General features: G+C 45.0%; 1 protein-coding gene across 7 annotated transcripts in view; it reads left to right on the top strand.

Annotated features, from left to right (window-relative positions):
* Positions 1 to 17,500, top strand: part of clec16a (C-type lectin domain containing 16A) — a 57,645-nt gene that overhangs the window by 32,565 nt on the left and 7,580 nt on the right. For all 7 annotated transcript variants that reach the window (XR_013791621.1, XR_013791622.1, XM_079521423.1 and 4 more), the window contains exons 15-21: positions 3,446 to 3,490; positions 6,367 to 6,417; positions 7,450 to 7,578; positions 8,995 to 9,115; positions 14,597 to 14,748; positions 16,566 to 16,770; positions 17,217 to 17,381. Coding sequence is in view for 5 of the 7 variants with exons in the window: in XM_079521423.1 (XP_079377549.1) it covers positions 3,446 to 3,490; positions 6,367 to 6,417; positions 7,450 to 7,578; positions 8,995 to 9,115; positions 14,597 to 14,748; positions 16,566 to 16,770; positions 17,217 to 17,381 (868 nt within the window). In the remaining 2 variants the exon portion in view is untranslated. The remainder of the gene's footprint in view (positions 1 to 3,445; positions 3,491 to 6,366; positions 6,418 to 7,449; positions 7,579 to 8,994; positions 9,116 to 14,596; positions 14,749 to 16,565; positions 16,771 to 17,216; positions 17,382 to 17,500) is intronic.

Below are 17,500 nucleotides of genomic sequence, written 5' to 3'. Positions count from 1 at the left end.
GGTACTGCTCTAACGTAAAGACCAGTCTCTCTGGTGTTGCAGGAGGACACTTTGGTACTGCTCTAACATAAAGACCAGTCTCTCTGGTATTGCAGGAGGACACTTTGGTACTGCTCTAACGTAAAGACCAGTCTCTCTGGTACTGCAGGAGGACACTTTGGTACTGCTCTAACGTAAAGACCAGTCTCTCTGGTATTGCAGGAGGACACTTTGGTACTGCTCTAACGTAAAGACCAGTCTCTCTGGTATTGCAGGAGGACACTTTGGTACTGCTCTAACGTAAAGACCAGTCTCTCTGGTACTGCAGGAGGACACTTTGGTACTGCTCTAACGTAAAGACCAGTCTCTCTGGTATTGCAGGAGGACACTTTGGTACTGCTCTAACGTAAAGACCAGTCTCTCTGGTACTGCAGGAGGACACTTTGGTACTGCTCTAACGTAAAGACCAGTCTCTCTGGTATTGCAGGAGGACACTTTGGTACTGCTCTAACGTAAAGACCAGTCTCTCTGGTATTGCAGGAGTACACTTTGGTACTGCTCTAATGTAAAGACCAGTCTCTCTGGTATTGCAGGAGGACACTTTGGTACTGCTCTAACGTAAAGACCAGTCTCTCTGGTACTGCAGGAGGACACTTTGGTGCTGCTCTAATGTAAAGACCAGTCTCTCTGGTACTGCAGGAGGTCATCTCCTCATTTCTACTCTTGCTTCAGAACAGGAAAAAAACAGGATTGTGTGAAACTATTATCTGTCCTTTGCCAAAGGACTTTGTCTCTTCTGATCAATGGCCTGAGTCAGGCTTTGAGTTTGTTTTTTGTTTTGTTTTTGTGAAAAATGATAGCAGGAAAACGATGAATAAATCCTTACACCCACATAACTACATTAAATATACATACTGACCGAGACAAACGTATAGATAATATGCCGTTCGATTTTACATATCTGTGTTTACAAGTTTAGTTTTTTAAAATAAGGCATAGAAAATCAGAAGTGTAAAAGTGTACCTGTAGGCCTGGGCCGTGGCTCAGTGGTCCAGGCACCTTGGCTGGTAATCCAGTCTGGCAGTGTGCCGCGGGTTCGACTCCCGATCCCGACGGCCTTCACTGCATGTCACCCCCCATCTCTCCCCATTTCCTGTCAGCCGACTGTCTGTCCCTCCATAAAAAATATAAAATAAAGGCGAAAGCCACAAAAAAAACATTAAAAAAATAAAAGTGTACCTGTAAGAGTTAAGTAAGGCAAGGCAAGTTAATTATTATAGCACCTTTCAACAACAAGGCAATTGCTTTTCATAAAATAAGCAAAAGAAACACATTATATAACGGACAAGTAGGCAGTTTGAGAACACATTGAGAGCCCACGCAAAACTGCCAAAAATCACTTTCACCTAGAAAATCCATTCACATTTTTTATAATTCAACTGACTGTGGAGACACATGCTGGAACATTTTACTTTGAAATGTTTTATAGTTTCTGAGTTATTTAATTTAAACGCCAAATGCATTCTCAATGGCGAAAACACAAACTTTGGCACCACGTATTAAAAAAAAAAAAAAAAAAGGTTTTGATTTTTGTGATTTTTGAAGAAAAAAAAAAAAAATTATATATGTATATATATTATTTTTTTCAAAGACGTCCACAGACGTCTTGGGCTATGCACGTGCGGTAATACCCAAGACGTCCACAGACGTTTTGGGCACAAAATGTGTTTTAAAAGAGCAAGCACACAGTCACATACTCAGTGTTTATTTATCCATTTGCCAGACAATGCCATGACCACTACATTTCCCCTGCAGGCTCAGTAACTTAAGGTCTACCTAGCTATAGACCTGTCTGTACAATGCCAGGCAATGCCATGACCACTACATTTCCCCTGCAGGCTCAGTAACTTAAGGTCTACCTAGCTATAGACCTGTCTGTACAATGCCAGGCAATGCCAAGACCACTACATTTCCCCTGCAGGCTCAGTAACTTAAGGTCTACCTAGCTATAGACCTGTCTGTACAATGCCAAGACCACTACATTTCCCCTGCAGGCTCAGTAACTTAAGGTCTACCTAGCTATAGACCTGTCTGTACAATGCCAAGACCACTACATTTCCCCTGCAGGCTCAGTAACTTAAGGTCTACCTAGCTATAGACCTGTCTGTACAATGCCAAGACCACTACATTTCCCCTGCAGGCTCAGTAACTTAAGGTCTACCTAGCTATAGACCTGTCTGTACAATGCCAAGACCACTACATTTCCCCTGCAGGCTCAGTAACTTAAGGTCTACCTAGCTATAGACCTGTCTGTACAATGCCATGACCACTACATTTCCCCTGCAGGCTCAGTAACTTAAGGTCTACCTAGCTATAGACCTGTCTGTACAATGCCAGGCAATGCCAAGACCACTACATTTCCCCTGCAGGCTCAGTAACTTAAGGTCTACCTAGCTATAGACCTGTCTGTACAATGCCAAGACCACTACATTTCCCCTGCAGGCTCAGTAACTTAAGGTCTACCTAGCTATAGACCTGTCTGTACAATGCCAAGACCACTACATTTCCCCTGCAGGCTCAGTAACTTAAGGTCTACCTAGCTATAGACCTGTCTGTACAATGCCAGACAATGCCATGACCACTACATTTCCCCTGCAGGCTCAGTAACTTAAGGTCTACCTAGCTATAGACCTGTCTGTACAATGCCAGACAATGCCATGACCACTACATTTCCCCTGCAGGCTCAGTAACTTAACCCATTTAGGCTTAAAAAAAATCTTCTAAATATTTTCACGATTTTTCAAAAATAGCAGACCTACAAGCTATGAGCTTGTAGATCTGCTATTTTTCAATAGCTAAATTATAACATAATGTTTAAAACACCAAGGGGTTACCGTTAAGGTCTACCTCGCTATCTCCAAGACGCCCTCCAGTCTACTCCAGAAACACCTGCTCACTTTCTTTTTTGAATCATGTTGATTCACAACACTATGGTGTCATAAAGAAGAATGCGCATTAACTAATTACTGAATACTATAACTATAACTTATCAGTCCTTGGCCTCGTGTCATGTTCCCATACAGTATACAGGGTACAATAAAGATGGTGTTATTGCTGTTGGCCAAGGGTGTGTGTCTCATACACGCACAAGCATGCACGCGACACACGCGTGTGCACACACACACACACACACACACACACTCTTTCAGACATGTTTATAATATTGAAATAGATTCTGCCGGTTTCTACAGAGATTTCTACAGACTAACTAATATTCCTAATTGTTTGCATGTCTCTCTCTCTACATAGAATCCAGTCCATACCCTGTCTCACTTTTCACACCTTTCCTCTTCTTTAATTTCTCAAAATGTTAACCCATCATTACCAGGCTAATGGGAAAAGGGAATTTTAGTGTGTTTATCCTGTTGATTAATATTGTTTATTATTATTTGTGTCTTTATTCCAGGGCGCCAGGGAAGAAAGCCTGCATTTGCTCAGGAGATTTTACAAGGCAAGTAACACGCACACACCTCGGGCCTAATTTCTCAGATGAATCAGTTCGATGCTTTTGTTTGTTTGTTTCTTTTTAAACATACAACTCTGAGAGGCATCAGAGTGCAAATGACAGTCAGATACTGTAGATGGGCAGAGAAAAGAGCCAGCTGTAGTTAGGTGGATAGACAGAGAAAAGAGAATGTACCATAGCCGAGCTAGGTAGACAGACAGTAGAGAATGTACCCCTGCTCTCGCAGGTAGACAGAGAATTGTGTGTACTCTACCTAGGTCACGGTGTAATGTAAGACAACTCTGGGCCGTCTGAGAATAAAAAAGCTCTCTGGTTTGATCCTTGGCTCCTCCAGGCTTCATGTCGAAGTGTCCCTGAGCAAGAGCCATGCAGATTTTGAAATCAATCTGGGAATGCAGAGTGATGAAATTGAGCAGACAGACATGCAGGCAGCCAGACAGACAGACAGACTGTGATTCTTCTGCTGTAACAAACACAGACAAGTTGATACCCAGAACAATATTATTATCAGAATAAAGGCTTAAACGGGCTCTTCCAGCTATTCAAACCCTATAATCAGACCTAAACCATTGCCCACCCAGTGTGTGTGAGCTCACATCCACACTTTTTTTTAATATAGCCCAGATAGGGAGATTCCCCAGATTGCTATAATGATTGTGTTGAAACATGTTGCCTCCTCCAACATGCGCGCACACACACACACACACACATTCGGAAACTCTACTCTCTATTGAGGGGGAAGGAGTCCCTAGCTCCACTCCAAGAGAAGATGGAGGCCTAGAGGCACAGATTCACTAGCTCCACTCTAAGAGAAGATGGAGGCCTAGAGGCACAGATTCCATTGTCATGCTGTTGAAAGAGCTGTGCAGAAACTGGACTTGGTTCAGGTTGATCAGAGGTCAGATGAAGGCCGATGTGGGTTATTATCATGCAAGCACGTATGTATGCAGAATTACAGTGGTTTGTTAAAATATCCTCACTCATGTTTTTTAATTGTTTAGAATTGCTATGCTAGAAAATAAAGCAACGTAAATCATGAGACCACTCAAACACGGAATTATACGTACCTCTTGCAACAGAAAACGGGTTGTGCATTTGTGTGAATGCACTTATTGGCTGAAATTCTAACTACAGTACCTATGGATAGTAGTGTGTGTGGGTGGGTGGTGACTGTCAACATTTCCAATCCAAACTGCTTTTTGGCCAGCCACATGCTCATCCACCTAATAATACTGTTCCATAGGCATTCCAATCCCCGGCATTGCCTGTTTTCTTTTAGCTCATGTAGGATTGTTTTGGAATGAATTTACAAACATAGTCCACCTCATTCATGAAATATGAGCACTGGATGTGATTTGACCCTAAAGTGTACTTAACATTTCCATTCAGCATTTTTACAGCATGGGTCTTTTACAAAATGTACATGTTTTTGGAATTGTGCACAGTCCCTCATACAATGCCCGGTGCTGTGCACACCGTTGGAGGGATAAAACTCCTGACAAAGTAAAATATGTGGTATTAACATTCCCATTTTAATGCTAGATCTGAAATGGGTAACCTAAGAAGGCTATCCATTATGTTTTGTGTAATACTATTACTACAACAGCATGTCTTTCAGTGTTGGGCCTAGTAAACGATCCCGGTCATGTGATTTCACATTATCATGTGTCTTCTACAGAGTGGTCTGGCCCAAAGCGCTGGGTCGGCTTGCAGAAACCTACAAATTGGAAGAGCCAATTACAGGGCCCTGAGCGCAGACGCTGATTGGTTCTTCCATTGTTTTGTTTCTGAAAAACGCCCACCCAGCGCTTAGTGCCAGACTGGTCTGCACTAAGACATACGATAGTGTGAATTCACGAGACTGGGATGCCAGGATGGTTATTATCCTGGTTATTATTATGACTTGTGCACAGTGCACACTGTGTGTGCACTGCGCACACACACACAGACAATAAGTAATCCAGCCAGCCCTCATTAAGTCACACTCGACCGGACCTGCTTCTTCAAATTTGACACCCCTGGTTAACACCTTGAGGGCCCGGACCTATTTAATCCATTAATAAAATGTGCCCATCATTTATAGCGCCCGGACCACTTTTACCGGGGCACCGGAAGTTGTTGTGAATGTCTGTGTAGCAGCTAACAATAGCCACACCACTCTAGAGTCGATCGACAACAACGGGAGGTAAGAATAAATCTATCGCGACTAGCGACTGGACATCGGAGCGCCATCTAACACAGGATCTTTTTTCAGAATTAGACGGGATGATTTAGATCGCGAGTTATGAACGTTTTAAGATTTTCGTCCGCTAAACAGGCAGGGAACATTTTCGATGACGTGTCACTGTTGTGCAACACCGAGGATTGGGCAACAAGCGCTCCTAGGCTGTGGAGCGATGCTACCGGTTTTGATATCATTAATCTCCGTCCCGTTTATCAATCTCCGTCTGGGGCACTTGACCTTGAACTTGACGGTGATCTCCGTCTGGGGCCTCTAAACTGTTAAAGCCCTGGCAAAAAGAAGTTGTTGACGGGCAGTCGATGGGCCCATCATCATTTACATCCTTTGAGCCATTCTCGGAAATAATGTCCATTTTTGTTTGGGAATGTGGTGATATAGTAGCAAAAGTGATTGCTGAGACATTGATGCATGCCCATGCCATTGTTTGATACTGTAAAAACAAACCCTACTTTAACCTGGTGGTCTTAAAAGCGTTGACTCTTATTATGACTATAATGTATTCATAAATCATGAAGTGATTTGTTCAACACAAGCTACTTGTTCAACACACCTTGAATCAATGTGGTTGTCCTCTATAACGATCTGTAGTTGGTTGCTAACATGCTAACATTCATCACAGGGGGAAGAGATATTTTTGGACATGTTTGAAGATGAATACAGGAGCATGACGGTGAGTCAGTCACAGAAATCAGCTTGACATCATAATTTCATCTGTCCTGTTCCTTTTCGAGCTTTTAATGCATGTGCTGTTCTTAGCTTGTGGGGTTGTGTGTGCGTACCAGTGCTTATCTGTGCTACAGTATATTTAACATCCTATGTTGTATACAAATATATCTGTTGAAGAAAAGGATAGCTTGTTGTGCCGTCTTTTCGTTATTTTAACCTACTGTTAAAATTTTAACCAATGGTTAAAATAAGCGACTGACGCTCCAATGGTTAAAATTATTTAAAAAAATAAAGAAAAGATGGGAGAGCAACTTGTGCGGACATTTCCTTTTTCTTCACATTTTTTCGGTCGAGCACCATGTTTAAAGAAACTGGGGATGTGCATATCCTACTCCTTTTTTCATAACATACGGTATATATCCGTGCATGGAATGTAACTCTGTGTGTCCATCGTTAAATATGTGTAGCTGTCTTGATTTCACCCCTATTAATTTGTGTGTGCCTGATAAGTCCTGTGCTTTTGCATGTGTCTGTTGATGTGCATGTTGTTTTCATGTGCAGTTGTGCTTCATGCACGTGCTTGGTGTTTGTGGAATCGTATTTGTGATTTGTATTTGTGTGTCTCGCGAGCCAGACTGTTGACTTGCCTTCCACAAATTTCAAATGCTTTCAAAATAATTAATGATATTTTTGCGGACGGAAATGACAGATGACCGCTTCCGTTCTCGGCTATCGGGATGTGTTGTTCTAGACTAGAGAGTCTACAGTATAAAGCATTCGGAGATTGTGTAATAGTTGGCTGTCTATGCGAGACTCGGACTATAATGTTGTGTGATACACAACATTCACCGTGTGTGTGTGTGTGTGTGTGTGTGTGTGTGTGTGTGTGTGTGTGTGTGTGTGTGTGTGTGTGTGTGTGTGTGTGTGTGTGTGTGTGTGTGTGTGTGTGTGTGTGTGTGTGTGTGTGTGTGTGTGTGTGTGTGTGTGTGTGTGTGTGTGTGTGTGTGTGTGTGTGTGTGTGTGTGTGTGCGCGCAGAGTAAGCCTCTAAACGTGGAGTACCTAATGATGGATGCGTCCATCTTGCTGCCTCCCACCGGCACGCCCCTGACTGGCATCGACTTTGTCAAGAGACTGCCCTGTGGAGACGTGGAGAAGACGCGCAGGGTGGGCACACATACACTCTCTCTCTGTTGAAACTTGTGTCCACTTTATTCAGGATTATGTTTTACCCATTTCTGATTGGACATTACGGGGGGGGAGGTGGGTTGTGATGAGTACTGTGAGGGTGAAAGGTTTTGTTATAATGGGGTCAAAGGTCACCTATTCATCTATTGTAATATGGGGGATAAAATGTCATAAGAAGACTTCTATTCATGCATTGTATTCATACTCATAGGTCATAAAATGTTACAAACTTCTATTCAAATATGGCATTTATTGTGTAGTAAAGGATCATAAAATACTGTGATGGCTTAGAGTCGAATGTTAGCCAAGCACATCTAATCAGGACCACATTGGCAATAAGTCTTTTATTGCGCTTTCTGCTTACATCTTGGGTTGACGTTATATTGTGTTGTATTTCTTTCAGGACGGGAACCCCTTTTTGTGTTTAAAGCACCTACGAGCTTGTAGATCTGCTATTTTTGATAAATCATGAAAATGTGGCACAAATCTTTGAATATACAGAGCGAACGTTTTTAACTCAAATCTTTGCTTCTGGGGGGGGGGGGGGGGGGGTCCCTGGAATAACATATTTTCAGCTGGGCGTTGGCAGCCAATTACATATAGTTTTTGGGGTCTTTTGAGAACCACTGACATAGAAACATAGGTCTTTCTGAAAACTGTCATGATTTAGAAGACATTTTGTAGAATCTGGCCTCGGTCCTGACTCCTAAATGGGTCAAACCAAATCAGACCTAATGTACATCATCTGACGACATGTGGTCTCCTCTGTCTCCCTGCAGGCCATCCGTGTGTTCATAATGTGGTCTCCTCTGTCTCCCTGCAGGCCATCCGTGTGTTCATAATGTGGTCTCCTCTGTCTCCCTGCAGGCCATCCGTGTGTTCATAATGTGGTCTCCTCTGTCTCCCTGCAGGCCATCCGTGTGTTCATAATGTGGTCTCCTCTGTCTCCCTGCAGGCCATCCGTGTGTTCATAATGTGGTCTCCTCTGTCTCCCTGCAGGCCATCCGTGTGTTCATAATGTGGTCTCCTCTGTCTCCCTGCAGGCCATCCGTGTGTTCATAATGTGGTCTCCTCTGTCTCCCTGCAGGCCATCCGTGTGTTCATAATGTGGTCTCCTCTGTCTCCCTGCAGGCCATCCGTGTGTTCATAATGTGGTCTCCTCTGTCTCCCTGCAGGCCATCCGTGTGTTCATAATGTGGTCTCCTCTGTCTCCCTGTAGGCCATCCGTCTGTTCATAATGTGGTCTCCTCTGTCTCCCTGCAGGCCATCCGTCTGTTCATAATGTGGTCTCCTCTGTCTCCCTGCAGGCCATCCGTCTGTTCATAATGTGGTCTCCTCTGTCTCCCTGCAGGCCATCCGTGTGTTCATAATGTGGTCTCCTCTGTCTCCCTGCAGGCCATCCGTGTGTTCTTCATGCTGCGGTCTCTGTCGCTCCAGCTCCAGGGAGAACCAGAGACCCAGCTCCCACTGACCAGACCCGAAGACCTCATTAAGACGGACGATGTCCTTGACCTCAGTAAGACTAACAAACACACGCACACACAGGGTGGGGGTGGGCGATAGGGTGAATAGCGCCGAGACGATACAATGTCTCCACGATATGCCTTTTAACAAACACACACACACACAGGGTGGGGTGGGCGATAGGGTGAATAGCGCCGAGACGATACAATGTCTCCACGATATGCCTTTTAACAAACACACACACACACAGGGTGGGGTGGGCGATAGGGTGAATAGCGCCAAGACCAGGGCAGGAATTTCACGGCGGCCACGGCGGCCATGGCCGTCGTTGCCCCTCTCTTTGGCCGTGTGCCCCTCGAAAAAGTATATGCCCATACGGCCACAGTGGCCGTGGTGCCCCGACCGGCGCCCACAGAAGTTCATTTTACCGTTTATCGCAATTTTCCAGTCATTACGGTAACCAATGTTCCCCTCACGTCCCGCGCAGAACAAATTTGTGTTGTAGTTGTGTTGCCATTTGCAAAGTGGTTTGATTATTTTGCGGTACTTTGCCTTAATAACTACCCCCGCTGCCGCTGGTCGTCATGACGCGCGCATACACACACACACACACACACACACACACACACACCCGCACGCCTCCTCCTCCGCGCCACACATACACGCACTGACAGAGTAAACAGAGGGCATTTAGCCCACACGCTGCCTACTAGTGTAGCTAATCTAGCTATCCGGTCAAACTGCAACTATCACTCAAAACAAAACAATGTTTCCTACAGTTGCGACAGTGTGGCGGTCCTACGTCACATGTATTAACGTTGGTCGGACATGGTCCAGCTGATTTCCTTTTGTCTAATGCGAAACAGCGTGGCTGTCCATACAAGGAGGAGATCTACCGAATCTATCTAGCCCACCAAAACAAACATAAATGTACTTTTGCGTCGCATTATGGATAGCGACAGAAAGACACCATGGATATAATTAAACAATTGTTCCCCTGTGCACAGCACACACTGTCTCCAGGTAAGAACAAAAAACTGATTTGAAGCTGCACTTTCACTTTGTGTTGACTTACTGCAGAGTCCTCAGTCCTGCAGCGGTGCAGCCCCACAATGGAGAAATTATCTTATCTGTCACTAACCTCTCTACAATGCCATGTTATTCAATATATTAGTTTAGCACAAAATATAGGCTTTTCTAAACCAAGCCCTTATTCAAAAGTTATGTAGGCTGTCATTGTATTTTATGTGAATTAACTCAGTTTAACCCAATGATCCTCAGCCATTTAAATTTCAAGGACCCCCAAATTAAATTTATATTAATTAGCCTAGGGTGACAGCCTGACAGGGTCCTAGGCCATTTCATTATGATTTTCATCTCTGGACTGGGTCCCCAAAACATGTTTACAATATTTTACAACAGTAGCTACTTATATTTTGTTATTTAAAGCTGTGATTATTTATTTAAGAAGCACTGTTCTGAACCAATGTTCATCGGAAAATCATTTTTTAATTGATGGCCTTCATGCCCTGGCACTTGGCCTTGTGCCCTTAAAAAGTTGACCACACTAAAGGCCAAGTGGCCTTGCCCCTAAAAGGATGAAATTCCAGGCCTGGCCAAGACGATACAATGTCTCCACGATATGCCTTTTAACAAACACACACACACACAGGGTGGGGTGGGCGATAGGGTGAATAGCGCCGAGATGATACAATGTCTCCACATAGGGTGGGGGTGGGCGATAGGGTGAATAGCGCCGAGATGATACAATGTCTCCACATAGGGTGGGGGTGGGCGATAGGGTGAATAGCGCCGAGACGATACAATGTCTCCACATAGGGTGGGGGTGGGCGATAGGGTGAATAGCGCCGAGACGATACAATGTCTCCACATAGGGTGGGGGTGGGCGATAGGGTGAATAGCGCCGAGACGATACAATGTCTCCACATAGGGTGGGGGTGGGCGATAGGGTGAATAGCGCCGAGACGATACAATGTCTCCACATAGGGTGGGGGTGGGCGATAGGGTGAATACGGTGGGGGTGGGCGATAGGGTGAATAGGGTGGGGTGGGCGATAGGGTGATGAACAGACAGGGTGGGGGTGGGCGATAGGGTGAATAGGGTGGGGTTTGGCGATAGGGTGAATAGGGTGGGGTGGGCGATAGGGTGAATAGGGTGGGGTGGGCGATAGGGTGGGGTGGGCGATAGGGTGGGGTGGGCGATAAGGGGAATAGGGTGGGGTGGGCGATAGGGTGGGGTGGGCGATAGGGTGAATAGGGTGGGGGTGAGCGATAGGGTGAATAGGGTGGGGTGGGCGATAAGGTGAATAGGGTGGAGTGGGCGATAGGGTGAATAGGGTGGGGTGGGCGATAGGGTGAATAGGGTGGGGTGGGCGATAGGGTGAATAGGGTGGGGTGGGCGATAGGGTGGGGTGGGCGATAGGGTGAATAGGGTGGGGTGGGCGATAGGGTGGGGTGGGCGATAGGGTGAATAGGGTGGGGTGGGCGATAGGGTGAATAGGGTGGGGTGGGCGATAGGGTGAATAGGGTGGGGTGGGCGATAGGGTGAATAGGGTGGGGGTGGGCGATAGGGTGAATAGGGTGGGGTGGGCGATAGGGTGAATAGCGCCGAGACGATACAATGTCTCCACGATATGCCTTTTCAGAGATCTCGTACAGTGAATGCACATTATATGATTTGCACTTCTATACCTTAATTTAAACTTCTGTAGAGCGATGGTTTAGTTCGCCAAAAATAATACGGATTTTGGTCTAAATTGTTCCTTTACTCATTTTGTATTTTTGTTTTTGTTACCTTGTAGATGGTTGTACTGTAACTTGAAAAATAACCATAAAAATCCAAATGAAAATAACCACAAAAATCTCGTTTATATTATATTTTTCCATATCGCCCACCCCTGTAAAAGAATGGTGATATTATATTTTTCCATATCGCCCCACCCCTGCTGCGCACACAAGAGACAAGCTCACAACGCATCGTGTTCATGTATGTTTGCTGCATGACATTATCGTATGAGGAATTATAAAGTGGTTAACTGAAGTGAATGTATTGTTGTTGTGGTGTGTGGTGATTTACATGATGTGGCTCCAGCCAGTGTTAGCTCGTTCAGGCTTGCATCACCTTCTCTGCAGAGTGCTTCAGTTGGCTTTTTGCTGTTCTCTCTCGTTTTCCTGTCCAAGATCAAATTAAAAAAACCTGCCTGTAAAATTATATTCCAAATAATAGGAGGGTGACTCACTCTCCTCTTATTTTTAGGATTCATCTGTCATTGAAGCATGTTCTGAAGATCTACAGTACATTATTTTAATAATGTTTAGCTCGGTGAGGAGAACATAGGGATGACCCCAGAAGGTGTAGCGGCCCTCGATTATAAGACTAAGCAAAGAAAATAACAAACTTCAAAGTAAAGAAATTATTGAAGTTAAATGAACTGTTTGCAGCCAATTGGCATTAATATTTGAGTCAACGAGACAATGTTGAACTACTTCTCTCAGAAAGAGGGAAGCAAGCTACAGTACTGTCCTGGTCACCTGATATCTGGTATTCACCATGAGTCATTTATAAATCATCCATCTGGATTCTCAGGTAATTCCACATAATAATCGCTTATTGTTCTGGGCGTTCGTCCAGTTTGTAATTCTGGTGAATTTCATTACAACACCCCCTTCCCCCCCGTCTGTCTGGTTTGTAATTCTGGTGAATTTCATTAAAACACCCCCCAGCAAAATGTCATTAGTCACCCTCCCTGCGCCCTGGTGTGAATGTGTTTAATTTCCGCTCGTTGTCTGTTCTGGGTTCCAGTGTCTTCCCAAACTCTGGGTCCGGACTCCGGACCCATTTTTAATATGGGTCCCTTTATTTTGTTTGTTTCCTAGATTTAGCTTTTAGTCCTTATTAAACAGAAAACCTTCCCAACAGAATCATTAATTAAAAACAAAATGCAATGATTTTTTTTCCCCCCACTAATTTCATGAATAAATGAAAGAAAATAAATATAAATTCACGGCTTCGAATGTAGTAATCTGCTTTTTTCACTAGTTTGGGACCCGGGGAGTCGTTGAATTGCTTTTTGGGGTCTTGAGCGAAAAAGTTTGGGAACCACTGTTCTAGATTACAGTGATCTGATAGCCTGCATGGTGGTCAGTAGTACATGTGTTGTCTCTTCCAGATAACAGTGTTCTGATAGTGTGCATGCCATGGTGGTCAGTGGTACATGTGTTGTCTCTTCCAGATAACAGTGTTCTGATAGCCTGCATGGTGGTCAGTAGTACATGTGTTGTCTCTTCCAGATAACAGTGTTCTGATAGTGTGCATGCCATGGTGGTCAGTGGTACATGTGTTGTCTCTTCCAGATAACAGTGTTCTGATAGCCTGCATGGTGGTCAGTGGTACATGTGTTGTCTCTTCCAGATAACAGTGTTCTGATAGCCTGCATGGTGGTCAGTAGTACATGTGTTGTCTCTTCCAGATAACAGTGTTCTGATAGCCTGCATGGTGGTCAGTGGTACATGTGTTGTCTCTTCCAGATAACAGTGTTCTGATAGCCTGCATGGTGGTCAGTGGTACATGTGTTGTCTCTTCCAGATAACAGTGTTCTGATAGCCTGCATGGTGGTCAGTGGTACATGTGTTGTCTCTTCCAGATAACAGTGTTCTGATAGCCTGCATGGTGGTCAGTGGTACATGTGTTGTCTCTTCCAGATAACAGTGTTCTGATAGCCTGCATGGTGGTCAGTGGTACATGTGTTGTCTCTTCCAGATAACAGTGTTCTGATAGCCTGCATGGTGGTCAGTGGTACATGTGTTGTCTCTTCCAGATAACAGTGATCTGATAGCCTGCATGGTGGTCAGTGGTACATGTGTTGTCTCTTCCAGATAACAGTGTTCTGATAGCCTGCATGGTGGTCAGTGGTACATGTGTTGTCTCTTCCAGATAACAGTGATCTGATAGCGTGCATGGTGGTCAGTGGTACATGTGTTGTCTCTTCCAGATAACAGTGTTCTGATAGCCTGCATGGTGGTCAGTGGTACATGTGTTGTCTCTTCCAGATAACAGTGATCTGATAGCGTGCATGGTGGTCAGTGGTACATGTGTTGTCTCTTCCAGATAACAGTGTTCTGATAGCCTGCATGGTGGTCAGTGGTACATGTGTTGTCTCTTCCAGATAACAGTGTTCTGATAGCCTGCATGGTGGTCAGTGGTACATGTGTTGTCTCTTCCAGATAACAGTGTTCTGATAGCCTGCATGGTGGTCAGTGGTACATGTGTTGTCTCTTCCAGATAACAGTGTTCTGATAGCCTGCATGGTGGTCAGTGGTACATGTGTTGTCTCTTCCAGATAACAGTGTTCTGATAGCCTGCATGGTGGTCAGTGGTACATGTGTTGTCTCTTCCAGATAACAGTGTTCTGATAGCCTGCATGATGGTCAGTGGTACATGTGTTGTCTCTTCCAGATAACAGTGTTCTGATAGCCTGCATGATGGTCAGTGGTACATGTGTTGTCTCTTCCAGATAACAGTGATCTGATAGCCTGCATGGTGGTCAGTAAAGAGGGCGGTCAGGCCCAGAGGTTCCTGGCCGTGGACGTGTACCAGATGAGTCTGGTGGAACCGGAGACCAAGCGGCTCGGCTGGGGCGTGGTCAAGTTCGCTGGCCTGCTGCAGGTGAGCGACGGAATGTCCGGAACGATTCACATTTCTGAAGACAAATGATAAAAAAAAACTGTCAATACTTTTTTTTCCTTCACACATTTCCTTCCAAGAAGCAATGAGTCACATATTGTCATCTCTCTCTCTCTTCCTCGCTCCTCTATCCTTCTCTGTCTCCCTCCCTTCTCTCTCACTTCCTCGCTCCTCTATCCTTCTCTGTCTGCCTCCCTTCTCTCTTATTTCCTTTCACCATGCCACTATAGAGCGTCACAGTCCCGCCCCCTTTCAGAACGACGAGCGGCCCGGAAGAGAATTCCCCATTCAATTTTCCCATAGACGTTTCAAAAAGTATTTATTTAAAGACTCTTTTAAGCCTCGGACAAAGCCAACTCGGCTCCTGACAAATCATGACAATAAACACAATTGTTTGGGCCGAACAAATAATTAGAAAGAAAAAAACTCTTACAAAATAGTGTTGTACCCTGCCCTTTTTTTCTTCTTCTTTTCTTCTTTCTAATTATTGTTTTATTGTCATGATTTGTCATGAGCCAAGTTGGCTTTGTCCGAGGCTTACAGGTCTTTAATTAAATACTTTCTGAAACGAATGGGAAATTCTCTTCCGGACCGCTCGTCGGGGGCCGGACTGCGACGCTCTATTATGCCACCATTCCCTCCCTCCCTCTTTCACTGCCTTGCCCCTCTGTCACCCTCTCTCTCCCTCCCTCCCGCTATCACTGCCTTGCCCCTCTGTCACCCTCTCTCTCTCTCTCCTCTCTATCACTGCCTTGCCCCACTGTCACCCTCTCTCTCTCTCCTTCCCTCTATCCAACTCACTCTCACTCCCTCATACCTCTCTCTCTCTCACCCCTCTATCAATCCCTCTCTCTCTCACCCCTCTATCAATCCCTCTCTCTCCCTCTCTCTCTCTCCCCTCTATCAATCCCTCTCTCTCCCTCTCTCTCTCTCCCCTCTATCAATACCTCTCTCTCTCACCCTCTATCACTCCCTCTCTCTCTCTCACCCCTCTATCAATCCCTCTCTCTCCCTCTCTCTCTCACCCCTCTATCAATCCCTCTCTCTCTCTCTCTCTCTCTCTCTCTCTCTCTCACCCCTCTATCAATCCCTCTCTCTCTCTCTCTCTCTCTCTCTCTCTCTCTCTCTCACCCCTCTATCAATCCCTCTCTCTCTCTCTCTCTCTCTCTCTCTCTCTCTCACCCCTCTATCAATCCCTCTCTCTCTCTCTCTCTCTCTCTCTCTCTCTCTCTCTCTCTCTCTCACCCCTCTATCAATCCCTCTCTCTCTCTCTCCATCTCTGGTGTGTACCTCTTTGTCCAACCACAGTGGTGTAAAGTAACTAAGTACATTTGCTTAAGTACAATTTTGAGGTATTTGCACTTTACTTGAGTATTTCCAATACTTTTACTTCTACTCCACTACATCTCAGAGGCAAATATTGTACTTTTACTCCACTACCAAACTACAAAACATACATTAACCATCAGCCCTAAATATGTTTCTGCCATTTGAAAATGGCCAATCTACAAGCTCACAATGTGTTGCGATGTGCCACATTGTGAGCTTGTAGATCTGATATTTTCAAAATATTTGTATACATTTGGGAAATGGGACATTCTGCATAATGAGTATTCTACTTTTGGTACTTCAGTACATTTTGATGCCAATACTTTTGTTCTTTTTTGCCAATATACTTTTGTACTTTTTAATTTAGAACTCCGGACTTTTAACTTGTAACGTAGTATGTCTACATTGCAGTATTGATGCTTTTACTTAAGTAAAACATTTGAGTACTTTTTCCACCTCTGTCCAAACAGGACATGCAGGTGTCGGGCGTGGAGGACGACAGCCGAGCCTTAAACATCGTCATCCACAAGCCCAGCTCCAACCCCCACGCCAGGCCGCTGCCCATCCTGCAGGCCAACTTCATCTTCGCCGACCACATCCGCTGCATTATCGCCAAGCAGAGGCTGGCCAAGGGCCGCATCCAGGCCCGACGCATGAAGATGCAGCGCATCGCAGGTGGGACAAGCGGGACATTAATCAGCTTGTAGATCGGCTATTTTGGCCGAAATGTATATAGGGCTGAAGTGGTTAGCGTATATTTTGTAATCATAATCGAAATCTACAAAGTAGCTAAAGTTTTCAAATAATTGTAGTCGAGTACAAGTAAATGTACTGGAAATTTGGCATACTCAAGTAAAGTACAAATACCTCAAAATTGTACTTTGTAAGTCAATTTACTTAGTTACTTTCCACCACTGACAATTAGCATCCTAGATGCATGTCAGTGCCAAGTTTCTACAGTATTCTCCAGCAGGAAATGGACACATTGTGCAGTGATAATGGCCACACTGCGGTACACAAATCTCTGGCCTTAAGGATGTCTGTGACTGTCATTTGAGCTGATATAGGCCTTTTATACAGTCACACACACATACTCATTGTACATATTTGGGTCTCCTCAGCTCTGTTGGACTTGCCAGTGCAGCCCAGTGGGACGGAAGTGTTAGGTTTCGGTCAGACGGCTAGCCCCAGCGGCCTGCCCTTCCGCTTCTACGAGCAATCACGACGAGCGCCCAACGACCCCACAGCGAGTAGACCAGTGTTTGCCTCTGTGGATAAAGTACCAGGTAACGGTCCATACAAAGTTCATCTGCAACTGGTTCTGTGCACCCTCTCCACTGCTGGGGTTTGTTTACTGTCACCCTCTCCACTGCTGGGGTTTGTTTACTGTCACCCTCTCCACTGC

This window comes from Electrona antarctica (assembly GCF_951216825.1).
Source record: "Electrona antarctica genome assembly, chromosome: 14".
Taxonomy (NCBI): Eukaryota; Metazoa; Chordata; class Actinopteri; order Myctophiformes; family Myctophidae; genus Electrona; species Electrona antarctica.
The sequence above is the reverse complement of the archived record's forward strand: the minus strand, read 5'-3'. Positions and strand labels throughout refer to the sequence as shown.